At 52.6% G+C, this 18,451-nt stretch overlaps 1 protein-coding gene and 1 long non-coding RNA gene across 3 annotated transcripts in view; one reads left to right on the plus strand and one right to left on the minus strand.

Moving 5' to 3' along the window:
* Positions 1 to 4,525: 4,525 nt before the first annotated feature.
* On the minus strand, positions 4,526 to 15,656 carry LOC109024508 (uncharacterized). Of its 2 annotated transcripts, XR_008674949.1 has the most exons (4): positions 14,618 to 15,656; positions 13,917 to 13,999; positions 7,858 to 7,921; positions 4,526 to 7,178 (listed from the first exon to the last, which is right to left on the minus strand). It is a non-coding gene; the product is annotated as an uncharacterized lncRNA (long non-coding RNA). The 2 variants fall into 2 exon arrangements; XR_008674948.1 differs by having other exon boundaries at positions 4,526 to 7,921.
* A 26-nt stretch (positions 15,657 to 15,682) lies between these two features.
* TAFA5 (TAFA chemokine like family member 5) overlaps positions 15,683 to 18,451 on the plus strand; it is a 264,736-nt gene continuing 261,967 nt past the window's right edge. Inside the window, exon 1 of the mRNA XM_055374381.2 lies at positions 15,683 to 15,934. Coding sequence (XP_055230356.1) covers positions 15,823 to 15,934 — 112 coding nt within the window. The 5' untranslated portion in view covers positions 15,683 to 15,822. The remainder of the gene's footprint in view (positions 15,935 to 18,451) is intronic.

Genomic DNA, 18,451 nt, shown 5'->3' on the forward strand with positions numbered 1-18,451 from the left:
ACTGTAACCTCCGCCTTCTGGGTCCAAGCGATTCACCTGCCTCAGCCTCCAAAGTAGCTGGGACTATAGGCGCCTGCCACCACATCCAGCTAACTTTTTGTATACTTTTAGTAGAGATGGGGTTTCACCATGTTGGCCAAGCTGGTCTCGAACTGCTGACCTCAGGCCATCCACCTGCCTCGGCCTCTCAAAATGCTGGGATTACAGGCGTGAGACACCGCACCCAGCCGCTCCTGGACTTTAGAGCGAGTTTCCACTCTGATATCATGAGGTCACCTCACCTCTCCACTGTAGGCAGGGAGCCTGCCTCTACCCTCCATTCTGATGTTTCTGGTCACCATCATTGGGCAGGATTCAACCCCGCCCACCTGCACGCGACTCTGGACTAAGGAGACCAGCTATTCCCTGGGTTTTTTTCTGAACGAGGCATCATGAGTATGGAGCAAAGGGGGTTATTACAAGGTGGATTCTCTATCCTGTCTTCATAGGAAACCCTTGCAATTCCTTTTAAGTGACAGAATTTTAAGTAACAAATACTCCCATCTTTTATTAAGAAATTCTCAAACAAATATATATCATGAAGAATGCTTATTTTGTAGAATTATGTATTAAAAATAATAGAAAATGAATGTGCAATATGCAAGAATAATACACTCATATGGCAAGCCCCAAAAGAACTTGAAAAATTAAGACACTTAATTTGTAAGTGTTATGGGATTCTGGATACAGTTTTCTTTTGACAAAAACGACAATCATCAAGAGTATATAATAGTTTGGTAGACTGAAGAGATAGAAGAATGAAGTAATAATTGTATTTAATGATTAAGCGATTTTCTTTTTTTGCAAGAAACAGGTCAAGTCTGCAAGCAGTTGGCATGCCAATTAGAAAAATCTTAGCAGTTATAATGAAAAATGAAAAAAAAAAGGAAATTAAAAACATTAACATTTGAAAGAGAAAAAAGATTCTTTCTGAATCATGTGGATGAAAGCCCAGGAGTTCTCTCAGAGGCCTGGAGGAGTTTGTCCTATGCCGTGGGTCAGTCCCAGCACTGGGCTGTGTGTGGGGGCTATGGAGGACTCAGCCCTAGGACCCTGAGGGACCAGGAACCTGGGAGTGAGGGAACCAGGGTGGGGCTGCGTAGGAGTCTGTGGGATGCCACCCTGGAAGAAGAAAGACCAGGCCGAGTCACAAAGGAAAAGCAGAAAAAGCAGGCGGGTCTTCGGACGGTTGAGCCAGTTAGGGAACAACTTTACCTTTTACAGTAATAATAATGCATCTTCTGTTTCTGCCAATGACCAACAAATCCCAGGTCACAGAAGACCATGGAGGGCACAGAGGGAAGGGGTGAACACTGCCTGGATTCCACTATGTACATTTCAGATAATATTCCCCCCGAGGCCAGAGTCACACAGCAAGCTGGGCAGGACAGGCTTAGGACTGGTGGACCTGGCCTCGCCCCCTCTGCCTCCCACAGGCTGGTGGACCCGGCCTCGCCCCCTCTGCCTCCCACAGGCTGGTGGACCCGGCCTCGCCCCCTCTGCCTCCCACAGGCTGGTGGACCCGGCCTCGCCCCCTCTGCCTCCCACAGGCTGGGGGACCTGGCCTCGCCCCCTCTGCCTCCCACAGGCTGGGGGACCTGGCCTCGCCACCTCTGCCTCCCACAGGCTGGGGGACCTGGCCTCGCCCCCTCTGCCTCCCACAGGCTGGGGGACCCCGGGCGATGCACTCCTGAGGAATTTCCAACAGGCTGCGGCCTGGCACACACCTCTGAGGCTGCCAGAGCTCCTGCTCCTCCCTCTGTGTGCCATGGCCTGGGGACAGGGCCTCCCATGTTCCCAGAGTGGAGGGAAGCTGGACCCTGGCCTCCCTCCATGTGGGCTCTGATCACACATGTGCCCAGGTGCCCTCCACTCTGGGCTGGGAGCTGACTGCCGCCTACCCCTCCACACCCTCTGCGGAGAGAGTCAGTGTAGCTCCTGGCTCCAGAAGCTTCCACTGGGCTTCTGTGGGTTTCCCCCCTTTACTGTAAGTTAGAGTTTCAGCAAAAGGACATCCCATTTATCAATGTCCTCTTCATCCATCAATGCTCTTTGTTGATTGATGTGTTGAAAGCAATTCGTGTTACTTTCTTCAAGTGGAATCTTATTTGGGTATCACGGACCCCAAATCCCAAACTCTGACATCTGGTAAGGGTGTTCTTTAAAATCTTCTTTCGCCCAACAGTGAAGTGCGGATGGCTAAGCAAAGCATGGCAAGCCGATGGAACAGTTTCGCTTTATCAGGAAGCTGCTGCATCTAGGCCAGCTCCAGGGCTGCCAAGACCCCGCGTGCATGCCCTTCCCACCTCCTTCCTCTGGCATGCACCACCCGACACAGGCCCAGGGCAGCCCATGGCTCAGGCCCGACACCCTCCGACCTCCTCCAAACACTCCATACAGGGCGGTTCACTCGCTTCCCAAATGTCTACTGAGAACTGCAGGAGGTGCTCATGCTTCGGCGATGCGTTTTCACTCTTTACAGCCCTGGGTGCCGCCTTCAGTTATGTAGATGACAGCTCAAGTTGTACCTGGAGAAGTGAGGTGATTTGCATGAGTGTCCACAGCTCGTGGTAGAAATCGCATTGGCTGACAACAAACCCCAGGTCACAGAAGACCATGGAGGGCACAGGGGGAAGGCGTGGACACTGCCTGGGAAAAGGGACAGCTGAGATGGGAGCTGGGCACAGCGCCACACAGGAGGGCGCCAGTGAGCTGTCCGTGTAGGTAACCTCTGGCCTCTGCCCTGGCCACAGTCTGGTAAAGACAGATGGAGAAACCTTTCTCGTCAGATAAAAGGTGCTGAGTGGATGGAATGGTGGCCCCCAAAAGATGTGTCTGTGTCCTGACCCCAGAATCTGTGAATGAGACCTTACTTGATGAAAAGGTCTTCAGGTTTTGTTATTAAGTTAAAGATCTCAAGACGGTGTCATCCTGGACTCTTCAGTTGTGCCCTAAATCCAACGACAGGTGTCCAGCTAAGAGACGAAAAAGGAGAAGACACAAAGAGAAGAGGAGATGGCCATGTGGCCACAGAGGCAGAGACTGGAGTGAGAGATCTAGAAGCCCAGGGTCTCCTGCAGCCACTGGAAGCCGGAAGAGGCAGGGAGAAGCCTCCTGAGAGCCTCCCAGGAGCGTGGCCCTGTGGACACCGCACATGGATTTCTGGCTTCTGGTCTCCAGAGCTGTGAGAGGATAAATTTCTGTTGCTTTGTGGTCATCTGTTATTCCGCCTCTCCCAGGAGGGTGGGGCTGGGTGCCACAGGCCCCAGGCAGCCATGAGCGCCTGACCCCTCCCCCAGGCAGGATGGAGAAGGACCTGGGGCAGCCAGGGTGTGGCCCTATGCAGACCCCACCACTGTGGGTTGGATGGGGCTCACGCCTATAAGTGACTCAGCTCTGCTAACCTGTATCTGCCACTGGCCCCAGGAGTTGGACTGGGAGGAAAGACAGCAAATTGACCTCGAAGGTCCTGTTGGCCATGGAATTCTGTGATCAAGGCCCCTGTGGCTTGTGGGAAAATGGTTGAGTCAGATGCCCTGAATTTCTGCTGGTTTCTCCCCACTGTGCCCTGAGTGGAGACTCATGAGGATAGGGAGGCCCAGACACAGAGCTCTCGGAGTCCAGGCAGGGCGTGAGCACAGGGCACGTGGGGCTCCTGGGTCCCATGAGACTGTGAAAGGGGATGTCTCAGAGGGTCCTTTCGTCTGGCCACCTGGTGATGGACAGCAGTGCTGGCCCTTTCAAGGGAGGTGGCAGTGGGCAGGTCCATGCCGCCTAGCCATGGTGGCGTGTGGGGCCACCCGCAGTGGTGACAGCCAGGGTCATCCCACTCCACACACCTCATCACCAGGCCTCTAGGTTGTCAACTACAATTGCGCAGATGGCCTTCTGGGGTGTCCTGGGCTGCCTCGCCACGGAGCCGGGTTTGGGCCTGGAAGCAGCCACAGGAAATGGGCTTGCGAGGGACCAGATCTGCTTTGACTGTAACAAAATGTGGCAGCCATCTCAGGCCGCAGCAAAGGAGCTGAGGACAGAGACTCGGGCCTGGCTCCTGGCCCAGGCCTGTCTGCATCTCGCTGGGTCACCTTGAACGGGCTGCACTGTTTCACTTGGCCTCAGCCCCATCTGGAGAATGAACAGGACGGGCTCTTGGTGCACAGCCCCAGGCTCAGCCTCGGAGTTCAGCGGGCCCTGGGCGGGCCGCGGCTCCTGAACACAGAGTTACTTGGGACTCCTAAGCCAGTGGCCACAGGGTGACCTCAGGCCAGCCCTGGGAGGCCCTGGCATGTTTTTCGGGATGAAGTTTGCAAAATTCCTTTAAAAAAAAAAAAAAGACTTGGTTAAGAAGCTGCTCTCTGGGGGCATCCTCCAAGGCCCCAATGAAGAATTAAGGTGTTTATCCTCATTCACAAAAGAAATGGGTTGTAAGTAGAAGAATTCCCTACAATTTATTCACACAACAAAAAAATACTGAGCATTAGTAAATTCCTTTTTATTATAAGAGGAGAAAAAAGATGCAAATGGTGATTTAATGAAGGATTTTGCTCTCACTGCTGTTTTCCGCCATCACAAAAGGGACGTTTCTTATTATTCAGAGAGCACTTGGACTGAGAAGAGAAGGTTCCATAAACAGCCATTAGCATCTTAATTACACGATAATTCAAAAGACAGCTCCCCTGAAAAAACTTTGGCCCATAAATCTCTCAGCTTCAATGTCCAAGAAGGGAGACAGATTCTCCCGAGAATGTGGCCCAGGAACTCGGGGGTCTTCCTGGTGTGGTGCCTAGGGGTTTGTCTGGCCGATAGATGGCCGCCTGATGGCACGGAGTACCCAGCCCTGGAGATGTCACCCACCCCAGTGAGAGGCCGCTGAACTGTGTGCAGGCAGGGATGTCACCGCGGCTGGTCGGAGGCCAGTTCACTCCCCTGAGGTCTCTGAGAGGCAGCGGGAGGCTCCGGCGGCGGGGAGAGAGGCTGCCTGGTTCACTCCCTGTCCTGGACATTTTGCTATGTTCTTGAGCAAATCCTAGAGCAATGACCTTGTTGTGGCTAGCATCTTTCATTGCTAGTGGGAGACATCACTCAAACCCACTTCTCGGTAAAGGGAAATGTCTATGCACAGTCGTAAAAATGCTGAGAAGCAGAAAAAAAGGGTGCATCCTCAAGGGGCAGGACCCAGGGGCCGACTGACGTCATCTGTGGTCACTTCCACCTTAGGCTCTGTCCTCAGGCAGGCTCCCTGTTCCCAGTGCTTCTGGACAGCTCTGGGCTTGGGTCCCACATGTAGCAGGGCCAGTGATGAAACTGTGCTCCTTTTCTAGCAATTTCTGCAAAAGCCCTGGAATTGGCTCATACTGGAGCCAGTCACTGGCCAGCCCACGTGAGCCCCTATGAGCTTTGACATCGGGGATGGACTAGCCTCACCCAACACGCATGGGCAAAGGAGTGAAGGAGCAGTTCCCCAGGGGAAGAGTGCAGCTGGGTCAGAAGTCGGGGGCCAGAACCGGACAGCAAGAGGGCCGACATGCCCAAGGGACAGGCCTCCTCTAGGGACACCCAGAAACCCCGCTGTGAACTTTCCTTCAAGTGAAGCCTGATGCCCAAAGCCAACCACTGCAGCCTTGGTTGAAGAGAGGGACCCTCTAGCCACCAACTCCACCTCTTTTACCCCCTTTGGTGGAGGCCAAGCTCTTCCCCATAACCCCCGGGACGCCACCAAACTGAATGAAAACCAGAAATACTGTCCTGTCCATGAAGACTCAAGCCTTGGAGACCCTCATCCAGGGACGATGTCCAAGAGTGACAGAACAGTCCACCGATACCGACCCGCCCTGAGCCCGCGGCCAGGACCTGTGAGCTGAGGATGGGTTCTTGGGTGGCTTTTCATCATGTCAGAAAAAGAACCCGGCAGGAAATATAATTTCATTGGCAATAAGCCTGCCCAAGTCTTCATCAATCAGCAGGTGTGGTCTTCCCAATGCTGCAGGAACTCAGGGTGTCCTCACGGGTCACTGCCTGCTGTCACGGCCGCTTCGTTATGCAGACAGGTGGACAGATGGAAAAACGCTATTTTAAAATAATAAAAGTGCTGGGGAAAAAAAAAAAAAAGACCCTGCAAGGCCAGGGGCGTGTCAAGTGGACACAAGACACCACTGGAAGAGCTCCCGATGGCCAGAGCTACAAACATCTCATCTACAAAATAAAAACCCAGTATGAAATTATAACCCTAAGTAGAAGTAAATTTCCAAGAATCCATACTAATTTCATATACTAATTTGCATATGAAAATGCAAATGATCTAGAAGCACCAAAAAACCTCTTTACGCAGAAAACAATGGAGTACTAACACTAACTGATTTCATGACTTACTCTAAAGCTCTAGTGATCAAGACAGTGTGCATAAAGTTAGATAAATAGATCAATGGTACAGAATAGAGAGTCCAGAAATAGACACAAGCAAATATTGGCAACTGATTATTGACAAAGATGCAGAAGCAATTCAGTGGAGAAAGAATAATATTTCAAACAAATTATGCTAAGACAAATGAAAATCTATATGCAAAAAATTAAACTTGTGTCTATGATTCACAATATTACAAACGTTTGCTCAAAATGAGTCACAGATCTAACTGTAAACCCTAAAACTATGAGACTTATAAAAGTAAATATACCTTAAAATTTTATGTCCTTGGGCTAGGTATAGATTCCTTAAATACTGACACCAAAAGATGCAATCCATAGAAGGAGAAATTGATACACTGGAATTTATCAAAATAAAAAACTTATGCTTTTTAAATGACATTGTTAGGAGAATGACATGACAAGCCATAGATTGGGAAAAATATTTGCAAATTATCTGTCTCGTAAAGACTTGTATCTAGAATATATAAAGAAATCTCAGAAATCAAGAAAATTGAAAACTGTGAGTACTTCACCATAGAAGATGCATATAAACACATGAAATAATTCTTAATATGATTAGTCATTAGAGAAAAGCAAATTAATGCCATGTGAGATACTATCTCTTACCCCTTAGGATGACTATAATCAGAAAGACCCACCATGCCAGGACGTGGCCAAAATGCAGAAGAAGTAGAATCCTCATGTGGCCGGGGCACGTGTCAAATGGTGCCATCACACTGGAAAGGAGTTTGGCAGTTCAGTAAAAAGTGAAATGTATGCCTATCATCTGATCCAGCCATTCAACCCCTTGCGCTTTAGCCACAAAAAAACAAAGTATGTGCTCTTACAAATACTTGTGCATGAATGTTCACAGCAGTTTATTTGTAATAGTCTAAAGAGTAAACAGGCCGGGCGCAGTGGCTCACGCCTGCAATCCCAGCACTTTGGGAGGCCGAGGCGGGCGGAACATGAGGTCAGGAGATCGAGACCATCCTGGCTAACAGGGTGAAACAGCGTCTCTACTAAAAATACAGAAAAATTAGCCAGGCGTGGTGGCAGGTGCCTGCAGTCCCAGCTGCTCGAAAGGCTGGGGTAGGAGAATGGCGTGAACCTTGGAGGCGGAGCTTGCAGTCAGCCGAGATCGCGCCACTGCACTCCAGCCTGGGCGACAGAGTGAGACTCCATCTCAAAAAAAAAAGAGTAAACAACCCAAATGTCCATCACAGGTAAGTACATGGACACCTGGTCTATCCATGCGATGGTAAGGGATCAGCAATAGAAAGGAAGGAATTATTTGTGATACATGCAGTCACGTGGATGAATCTCAAAATAATTATGCTGAGTCACCCAAGTCAGAAAAAAAAGGAGTATATACTGGATAATTCCATTTTTTATAATCTTACAGAAAATACTCACCTATGTATAATGATAGAATCCATAGTTTCCTGGGATGGAGGACTGACAAGGGGCCAAAGGACACCTGCAGGTGATGGCATGGATGTATTCATTATCTTGATGGTGGTGATGTTTCTACCGGCGTCTGCATATGCCAAAACTTACCAAATTGTCCATTTTAAATATATGCAGTTTGTTGTATGCCAATTACACCTCCTGTGATGGCTAGTTTCATGAGTCAACTTGGCTAGGCCACAGTAGCCAGTTGTTTTGTCAAACACTAGTCTAGATGTTAATGCAAAGGTATTTGTTAGATGTGCTTAACATTTAAATCAGTAGGCTTTGAGTAAAGCACATGACCTGCCGTAATGTGGGTGGGCTTTGTCTAATCAGTTGAAGGCCTTAAGAGCAAACAGACTGAGATCTCCCACAGGAGAGTAAATTCTGCTTACAGAATCCTTCAGACTTGATCTGCAACTTCAACTCTTTCCTGGGTCTTCAGCGGTTGGCTTGCCCTGCAAGTTCCAGACCTGCTGGTCCCCACAATTCCATGAGCCAGACAGTCTCTCTCTCTCTCTCTTTACATATACAGTCATGTGCTGAATGATGATGTTTAGGTTAACAATGAACCTCATATATGATGGTGGCCCCATAGGATTACAATACTGGCCGGGCGGGGTGGCTCACACTTGTAATCCCAGCACTTTGGGAGGCCAAGGCGGGCAGATCACCTGAAGTCAGGAGTTTGAGACCAGCCTGGCCAACATGGCGAAATCCCGTCTCTACCAAAAAACACAAAAATTATCTGGGTGTGGTGGCGGGTGCCTGTAGTCCCAACTACTTGGGAGGCTGAGGCAGGGAAAACTGCTTGAACCTGGGAGGTGGAGGTTGCAATGAGCCGAGACTGCAACACTGTACTCCAGCCTGGGCAACAGGGCAAGACTCCATCTCAAAAAAAAAAGATTACAATACCATATTTTTCTGTACCTACCTTTTTCTATGTTTAGATAGATAAATATTATTTGTTACAATCACCTACAGTACCCAGTACACACTGTACAGGTTTGTAGCTGAGAAGCAACAGCCTCAATCTACCATATTGCCTGGGTGTGTAGCAGGTTACACCATCTTGGTTTGGGTAAGTACCTACATCTATGATGTTCACACAACAACGTTGCCTAACAACACATTTCTCAGAATATATTCCCATTATTAAGTGATATATCACTGCACACACACACACACACACACACACACACAGCCTATTGGTTCTGTTTCCCTGAAGAACCCCTGTCAATACACCTCCACAAAGCTGTTTAAACTACCGAAAGATACAAAAGATGAGAACCTCCTGGCACATTCCCATTGACAACATACTTAAACCTCCAAGAGGAAACATGGTCACGTGACACATTCAACAAAGACAACTGAAAACAATGATTTGTAATATGATTATAACAATATTGTTATATGATGATATTCTTGTTTCTATTTTTTTCTGTTTGAAATTCCCCCAAAATTAAAGGACTATATCCCACAAATAAATTAAAAGAGTTCTTACTAATCAATAATAAAAGACAAACCCACTAGGAGAAAATTTGAAAAAGAATATAAACAGTTGATCTACAAAAGACACTAAAATGACATACATAAAAATTGTTAATCCTTATTAGAGAAATGCAAATGGAAACAACAGTAAAACTTCTTCCTACATGCAAAATTGTCGAAGGTACCGGCGCCAGTGATGATATCTGGTGCTGACGCGAACAGACTGACGTGGTTCCTCTCACTCACTGTCCGCAGTGATGCTAATTAATATTAATGTTTTTGGAAATTAATTTGTCAATATACAGCAAGGCCTCAAAATTGTGTCCTTATTTGGACCTAACAATTCCAGTTCTGTAATTTTTTCTGTAAATAACCATAAATATAGAAAATGATTTCAGTAAAAGGGTGTTCATTTCTGAAGTGTTTTCCAAACACTAGAAGTCGTCTAAATGTCCAAAAATCAAGGTTGATCGAATAAACGGCAGTATTTATGTGTTACAGAATTTCAGGCTGCCAGAAAACACAATGTTCTGGAAGAATATATAATTCCGTGAAATAATATTCACTGTGTACTAAGAAAACTGTTTAAAAAATATTTACAGGATGAACGTATATGTGAAAAAAGATGTGAAAGATACTAACAAAATGCTAAATGTGGTGAACTCAACGTGGCAGAATTGAGGAACATTCTGTATTCCTTTTGCTTGTCTCTCCATTTTGTATTTTTTTAATGAACGTGATTTGGTGATGAGAGGCCGTGGGCACAGCCGTCAGGGCAGGTCCTCTGGAGCAGACCACCTGGATCCCAACCTCAGCCCCCATGGCTGCCTAAAAATCCCAGGACAATTGCCTGCAGGCCTCCTTGCCCCAGGTTCAACGTCCTTAAATCCAGGTATCGACTGCCTCCTAGGGCTGTTATGAAGATTAAGTGAGTGAGTGAGTATATGGGGGAACTTGGACTAGTGCCTGGCCCTTAGTATGGGATGCATCAATATTACTTATTGTCATTACTAGACTGGATCAATAAAATGGATAATTATCATTCAATCATGCATTCATGTCATTTACCAACTCTCTGCAAAGCACTGTTTTCAGGGCTGAGAATTCAGCACCAAAGTGGCCTCTGTCCTCACGGGGCACACAGTCTGTGCCTGCTGGGCCTCGCCCCTCCTCCCTGTGCGTCTTTTGGCCTTTTGTGCTTCTCTTTCCTGTGTGCTGCGGCTCTTCTCTTGGCCTGGAAGCTGCTGAGGAAGTGCCTGAGCTCCCTACTGGTCAAGTCCGTTCCCAGCAGCTGGCGGGGCCCATCTTAACGGCTATCCCTGCTACTTCCCTGATCTGCCTGCCTTCCTCCCTCCCCTCCCCTCCCCTCCCTCCTTCTCCTTCCTTCTCCTTCCTTCTCCTTCCTTCCTTCCTTCCTGACAGGGTCTCCTCTGTCACCCAGACTGGAGTGCAATTATACAATCAGAGCTCACTGTAGACTCGAACTCATGGGCTCAAGAGATTCTCCCACCTTAACCTCTGAATCCCTTCCCTCCCCTCCCCTTCGCTCCCCTCCCCCACTCCCCTCCCCTCCCCCCTCCCTCCCTCCCTCCCTTCCTTCCTGACAGGGTCTCCACTATCACCCACGCCGGAGTAGTTATACAATCAGAGCTCACTGCAGCCTCGAACTCATGGGCTCAAGCGATCCTCCCACCTCAACCTCTGAATCCCTTCCCTTCCCTCCCCTCCCCTCCCCTCCCTCCCTCCGTCCTTCTCTTCCTTCTCCTTCCTTCCCTCCTTCCTTCCTTCCTTCCTTCTCGACAGGGTCTCCTCTATCACCCACGCCAGAGTACAGTTACACAGTCAGAGCTCACTGCAGCCTCGAACTCATGGGCTCAAGCGATCCACCCACCTCAGCCTCCCAAGTAGCTGTGACTACAGGTGTGCGCCACCATGCTGCCTAACTTTTTGATTTTTTGTAGAGATGGGGGTCTTGCTCTGTTGCCCAGGCTGGTCTTGAATTCCTGGCCTCAAGCTACCCTCTCATCTTGGCCTGCCAAAGTGCTACAATTATAGGCGTGAACCACCACACCCAGCCATGCCCAGGTTCTCTAGCCAGAAGCCTGGGGAGTCACTTGGGACATCTCTGCCATGCCCACCACTCCGGAGTGTCGATAGCCTGTCAGTTCTACTTCCTGGATAGCTGCCAAGCCCCCCACATCCCTGCCTTGACAGCTGCTCCTGAGAAGCCAGCCACCCCGGCTCTCATCTGGATCTTCCCAGCCACTGCCAAGCTGGCTCAACTCTCTCTGCCAACCTGGGTCCTCCCCCAGCTGTCAGAGTAACCTCTTGGTAAAATGCACGTGGGATATGTGTGTGGAAGGTGAAAGCCTGCAATTGTTTTCAGAGGGAGGCACAGATCCCTGGGAGAGCAGGCACAGTAGCCCGCTACAGCCCCCACCTTTCGCGACCTGCTGTTCAGAGACCTGTGTGCTTCCTTTAGGAGATAGCGCTGGCCTTGCATAAAATACATTTTTCTCCCACTGTATCAGCAGGGACATCCTGACATCTCACCCCGTGAAAACATTCAGCTCCAAATTCAGTATCTCAGCAAGCCCTTGGTCAGTTGGGCACCCGCAACCTAATGGCAAATAGAAAACACCCTCACCGCAGGGAGGAGTGGAGAGAGAACAACCCACCCCCGCTGACCACAGCAGAACACAGCGAGCAGTGGGCTCACATCCCCAGGAGGACAGCGAGGCTGCCATCTGACTGCAATACGTGCCTGGGTCCACACCCTGGTCAGCCGCCCCTCCTCTCTGGGTAACGCCCCTTTTTCTATTGCCCTCCTCCGACACCCTGGGTGCCCCGCCATGCAGGATGCCCCTTCTATGGGTCAGGCCTCTGAAGCAGTCCCAGGACTGGTGGCTTGGTGTGGGGTGAGAGCCGAGGACTCCCTCAAGGGTTACACCATTGCTATCCCCTGCGTTTTTGGGTAGGAGTTAAGGTGATGGTGTGATTCTTTAATAGACTTATTTAGGTTTCAAAATCTAAACTCCTGTCAGTTCTGGCTAGTAATCAAAACCAGCCCATCAACAACAACAACAAAATCGTCAATCCATAGCGTGTGTTGCGATCCAGAGCAGAGCTTTCTGTTCCCTAGCAACCGAATTCAGGCTGCGCTCACCCCCCATCCTCAATTTCCTTCTTGGTCTCTCTCTCCAAGCCTCTGGAAACAAGGCCGGGATGGGGCTGGACCAGGCACCTGCCCTTGCCTTCGGGCTGCCCGGGGGTGGTGTCTTTGTAATTACCTCAAGGTTGCTGTCCCAGGGAGACCCCATCTCTTCAATCTGATCTCGGACCCCACACCTCCCCCCTGCCTCCCCACTCCTCAGGTCCCTCTACTTGTAACCTGGGGTGGAGAATTCACCTTTTCTAGCGTCACCATTTTCAGACTCTCCACCATTCTAGACTCCAAGTCATAAGCACCAAGGGCTCCCCTTCCATTCCCTTTTTCTGGAAATATTCAGCATGTAATGAACCAGGCACTGCTCTCCCATAGCCCAAGGTTCCCCGCCATAGCCCTAATGTTGGGAGCACAAAAACCTCAGTGTCTGAGTTCCTGGATACAGCAGGCCGGGTACCGCACTGCACCCCTTCTCCTCTGCTTGGGAGCCCTCCCCAGCCACCCCATTGTCACCACAACCCCTGTCCTTTGGCAAGAAGGCTCCAATATACCCTCCCAAAGTCAAGGTAGACTGCATCTCTCTTCAAACCATATTTTTTAAACAAAGAAAATTGCTATAAACCAAATTATTGGGAGGGCAACCAGCATTTCAAAAATGAATTAGGATATAATAGAAAACATCAGAGTATTTTTGGGGTAAATATTGCTTCGGAAACTTTCACTCCAAGCATGTGTGTGCATGCGTGTGTGCATGTGTGTTAAAGCATGTGTGTGCATGTATGTGCATGTGTGTGGATGTGTGTGCCTGTGTGTTCACGTGCGTGTGTGTGTTCGTGTATGTGCATATATGTGTGCATGTGTGTGTGTGTTTGTCCTAAGGATGGACCAAAAGGGCCTGGAAACCAGTCTCCTGGAAGCCTTCCCTGGCACACACCTTGCTGCGCTCTAGAGTGTGATTTTAGGGTAAATGCTCCTCTCTTGTGCTCCAAGAGTGCTCTCCTCTCCCTCCCATCGTGACGCTTGCCACACTGCACTGGAATTGTTTGTTTCCTTGTCTGTTTCTCAAACTGACTGTCACTTTCCAGGGGGACAGAAAATCTATGTCTTGTTGGCTTCCCCAGTCCCGGTGCCTGGCCCAAGTAGGTGCTCAATAAACAGAGGTTGAATGAAGGAATGTCTGGCACAGGAGTTCGGGATGGACAGGATGAACTGGAATCTGTAACATTTTAAAAGCCACATCCTTTTTAGCAGGAAAAAAGGCTTCAATGAAAGGAATGAAATTGTAAGGGTGGAGACCTGGGCATCAATGGTTGACTCCACAGAATCCCATTGAGGGAGCCCCTCCCTGCCAGGGTCCCATGCCTACCCTGCACATCCAGAGGCAAGAGGTACATCCCTCATGGCCACCCCAAAGTTGTCAGGAGCCCCAACTTCTGCAGAATCACCTCCCTGCCAGGAAAGAGAGCAGGGAGAAGCTGCAGTTGAGAAGATACTAAACAGGAAAGTCAGTGTTTTAATTAAACAGGATTGAAAATTGATGGGAGAAAACAAGCATGGACACAATCATATTAACACAAGAATCCGGTCAGAGCCCCTGGCAAGGAAGCTTCAGTGCACAACAACCACTGGGACGGGGGTTAGAGGACTCGCAGTGAGAGGCTGCCTTTCTTTGCTCAGTTTCTCCTAAAGTGGTGTGTGTGTGTGGATGGGAGAGTGTGTGTGTGTGTGTGTGTGTGTGTGAGAGAGAGATTCAAGGAAAATATGTGTGTGTGTGTGGTGCAGTGTGTGTATTGGGGCATGAATGCTTGCATGCATGAGTTGTGGGTGAGTGTACGGCTGGGGACAGTCCACATCCCTTCACCTCCCTGGACCAGGCCTCAAGATGAAGGGATGATGCTTCTTCTCCCTGGTTGCTCAATCTGACTTGCAGGCCCTCTACTGGCTCCTCAGAAAAGGGTCTCCAGCTCCAAAAGAATCTCCTGGGGTGCTCAAGCCCCCAGCCCTATGCAGGATGGAGAATATCTTGTGAGTTCCAGAGGAGGGGTTCTATTAGTCGTGTGCACGAACCTGCAGGAAGGGAGAGCTTGGGGTGGTGCTGTGGCAGGTACCGGCAGGGGCCAGAGCCTCTCCAGGCAGCAGGGCCATCTGGACATCCTGGACTGGGGAGCATATCTCCTGGGCTGTAGAGGGAGGTGCAGAGGGGACATGACTAGGAGGGTTGGAGACGGGGAAAGTGTCCTTGTGTCCGTACAAGGCTCATTTCCCCCACCCTTTGCTTGTTATAGGAGTGAACCTGTCTTGCAGATGATCATTGACTATGCAGGTAAAATAGATTGCGATCATTGTCATCCTGCTCAGAAAACCCACCTGGATAGGACCAGTCCTGGGACTGGGAGCCCGGAGACGCCACCGAGAGCCGGTCCCGCAGGGACTCCAGGGAGATGAACCAGGAGATGGCTCAGTAAGGACGGGGCAGTGGCAGAGGTGCCCGAGTAGAGTGATCGTGGGGCAGAGGACTGAGGGATAGTGCGTGCCTGTGCCTGGCAGTGCCGCCCCAGGTGGAGGAGGAGCCCTCAGGGTGCTGGGCTTCCGATGAAGGGTGACTCTGCTGGGGTCTGAGGCTGTGCTCCCAGTGGACTCAGGGACCCCACTGCACAAGCCCGATTTTGGGTAACAGGGCACACCTAGGGAACAGGCCCAGAGCACCTTCTCCTTGGAATAAACTCCGGATCCAAGTCCCAGAACCCACCTTAGGAGGCGTCTGCCGCCCCCGCCCCCTCCCCAGCCTTCCAGGCCCGGGCTGCGGTGGATGGGGACGCGGAAGGCCCAAGTGCACGAACTTCACCTGGCCCGGCCGTCCTCCCCATGGGGGGCTCAGGCTGCGGGCGCGCCAGGCCGTCTCTGTCGCCATCCAGAGGAGCGGCTCGGGCGCGGCGTCCCCTCTGCCAGTCCCGGGTCGGCGGGCGGCTGGAGCCCCCAGCGGTGGCGGGCGCGCGCCTCTCTCACGGATGCCGGGGCGCGCGTAGCCGGGGCGCGCAGTGACGCCCAGAGCGGGGCCGGCGTCCCCCTGGCGGGCCGGCGCGGGGTCGGCGGGCGCGGGCGCGAGCGCGGGCGGCGCGGGCGCGGCGCGGGGCGCGGTGGGCCGGGGCCCGGGCGCGGCGGCGGCGGAGGATGGCGCGCGCGGGGCCCGCACGTGGAGGCCGGCGCGGGGGCGCGGGCAGGGCCGGCTGCTGAGACGCGCTGCTGCCCCCCGCGCGGGCGCCGCGGCTTCAATGGCGCCATCGCCCAGGACCGGCAGCCGGCAAGATGCGACCGCCCTGCCCAGCATGTCCTCAACTTTCTGGGCGTTCATGATCCTGGCCAGCCTGCTCATCGCCTACTGCAGTGAGTACCGCGCGGCCCCGGCCCCGGCACGGCCCTCTGGGCCCCGGACCCCCTCCTCCGGCCCCGGCAGGCGCCCCGCGGGCCTCCCGGAGTCGGCGCGGAGTTACGAGCGCCGGGCGCATGGTCCCCCGAGTCCCGGCCGGTCCAACGCTGCGCTGGGCGGGCGAGAGGGTCCACCCGGGTTCCGGGCGCTCGAGCACTTCGGGGTCGGACGCCCCGGCCCGAGCCTCCCTTCCCTGACTCCCCGGCAGGGCCCGGGCTCCAGGCCCCGGGTGGCGCGGCCCGTCCCTGCCCGGCGGTCGGAGCCCAGCCAGCGGCTTCCCGGCCGAGATGCGCGCTCAGGAGGCAGCTGCAGGTCGCGGAGGGCGGGCGGCGCTGCCGGGGTGTCTGCGGAGCGCCCTCCCCGTGCCTCAGCCCGGGACAAGGTGGGACGCGGCGGCCGAGCCCGGAGAGGAGCTCTTCAGGCAGGAGCCCAGCTTGGGCTCGGAGGAGCAGCTGGAGCTTCCGCTTTCCCGGGAAACGGGCTCGTCAGGCGCCTTCTGGAAAGAGAAGCGAAGTGAGGGATGGGATGCCCGGAGGGGGCTCGCCGCGGCCGCGGACGTTTCTCGGGTCGTGTCTGGGGCCCGAGCTGGTGACCGGCGGGACTGGCGCGGGCGCGGGCTGGGGTGGTGCGGGCCAGTGGGCGCCCGGGTGTGAGCTGAGGGCTGGGGTAGGGGGTGACCGCCGCGGGCTCCCGGTTGCCTGGAGTGAAGGGTGGGGGGTGGCCTGTGCCCCTGCCGAGGCTCCAGGCGGGTGGAATGAGGGGTGGTTGGAGTCCCGGGTGCAGACTCCAGCCTGGGCGCTGGGGAGGTCGCTCAGCATCCCGGGGCACGTTCGCGGCTGGTGGGGTAAGTGGGGGCTGCTCAGAGTCCCGGGCACAGGCTCTGGCCCCAGATGGCGCGGGCTGGTCGGCTTCGCTCCGGGAGCTCCAGGCTTCTTGTCTTCAGCGGGAGAATAGGACGGGTGCTGGGGAGCACCTGTCATGGAGAATTGCCATGGGCGCGGGAGGTGATGGAAAAATATGGATTCTTTAAAAAAAAAAAAAAAAAGGCCAGCACCGAACCTCCCTCCACAGACACCACCTCCTCCAGAGCCCCGGGCCTCCAAGCTCCCAGTCGGATCTGATCCTTCCGCTGTCGCCAAAATGAGAGCACAGTGGCCCAGGGAGACCCGGGCCGCCGCGGGATCGGCCTCCGGAGTCCTGGGACAGCCCAGCTCGCCAGGATCGCAAGGGAAACCCGGGGACCAGAGCAGGAATTTTCCTACTTGCTTCAGCGCGGTTATGCATTTCCCTGGAAATGCTGTGGCACCGAGCGGGGAGGGGTCGCCAAGCCTGGGGGTCTCAACCCGAGCTGCCCAGGCAGACGAGGCCACCGTGGGGGCGCCGGCGCCCCTGGGAACTCACTGGCTGGCCGCCTGCAGGGAGCAGGGTCTGGGGGTTTGAGCGACATTTGTGCCTGCCCCCGAGTTTTCCGCGGCCGTCGCGGGGCCTGCAGGGGTATGTGGGGGGATTCCCCAGAAGACCCCCAAGCAAGGCTTCCTAGGAGATGTAGAAAGGGTTAATGGCAGGTCAACTCTGTGCTGAAGAGGAGGCATTTGAATGCACTTCCTGGTGGCATCACCGGAGAGGAGAGGAGAGGAGAGGAGAGGGGGCTCATTCAGCAGTGTTTGGGGAGGGGCTGTAGTGCCCTGAGCCCACTACAGGCGGCCCATCCCTGGCTGGCTGCTAGAACCCAGGACAACACCTCATCCCCAACCCCCAGCAGCTCAGCAGGTGTGGAAAAGAACAACTGCTAATTGTTGCGAAGTACTTGACACCAGGGCCCTGTGGCCTCAACACCGCACTTCCCGAGCCCGCGAGGAGCGCGGTACACACTGTCTCAAGACACGCAGCGTCAGCCCTCTCCCACCCTGCGCTGCATCCTGAATCCTAAGGTGTCAGCACGTTGTTCATCCGGACGGGCTCACACCTTCCTGAGACTGTCGCCTGCTCTGCCGAGTCGAGTCCTGGTGTCCCAGCACAGACATCTGAGCCTGCTGCTTAGACACGCTGAGGATGGGAGATCTGGTTTCCACACTCATCCCTCCTCCTTAGGAGGCCTCCCCAGCGTTCTGGAAACAGCCTTTCGCCAGGACAAGGACAATTGGTAAGAAGGTCTTACCAGAGTAGCAGATATAATTAATAACAGAAGCTTGGGTGAAGCGCATTTTTTATGGCTGTTTCCATCTCCATGTAATGGAATAATTGACAATAAGAGACACACCCCATTACACCAGAAATGTACTTGGAGAAATTAAAACATTTCACTAAAATACAAAATAGACATAATAATAATTTATAGCTTGGAACTGCAGTCCTAGAGAAAAAAAAATCCCGCCCCCTTTTTCAGAACCGATAAAGCAAATTAAATGCAAATTAAACAGTTCCTAGGATTTTCATTCTTTCTTCCAGTAGATCTGGGATGAAGAAGAATAGTT

The sequence above is a fragment of the Gorilla gorilla genome, chromosome 23 (genome assembly GCF_029281585.2).
Source record: "Gorilla gorilla gorilla isolate KB3781 chromosome 23, NHGRI_mGorGor1-v2.1_pri, whole genome shotgun sequence".
NCBI classification, from domain to species: Eukaryota; Metazoa; Chordata; class Mammalia; order Primates; family Hominidae; genus Gorilla; species Gorilla gorilla.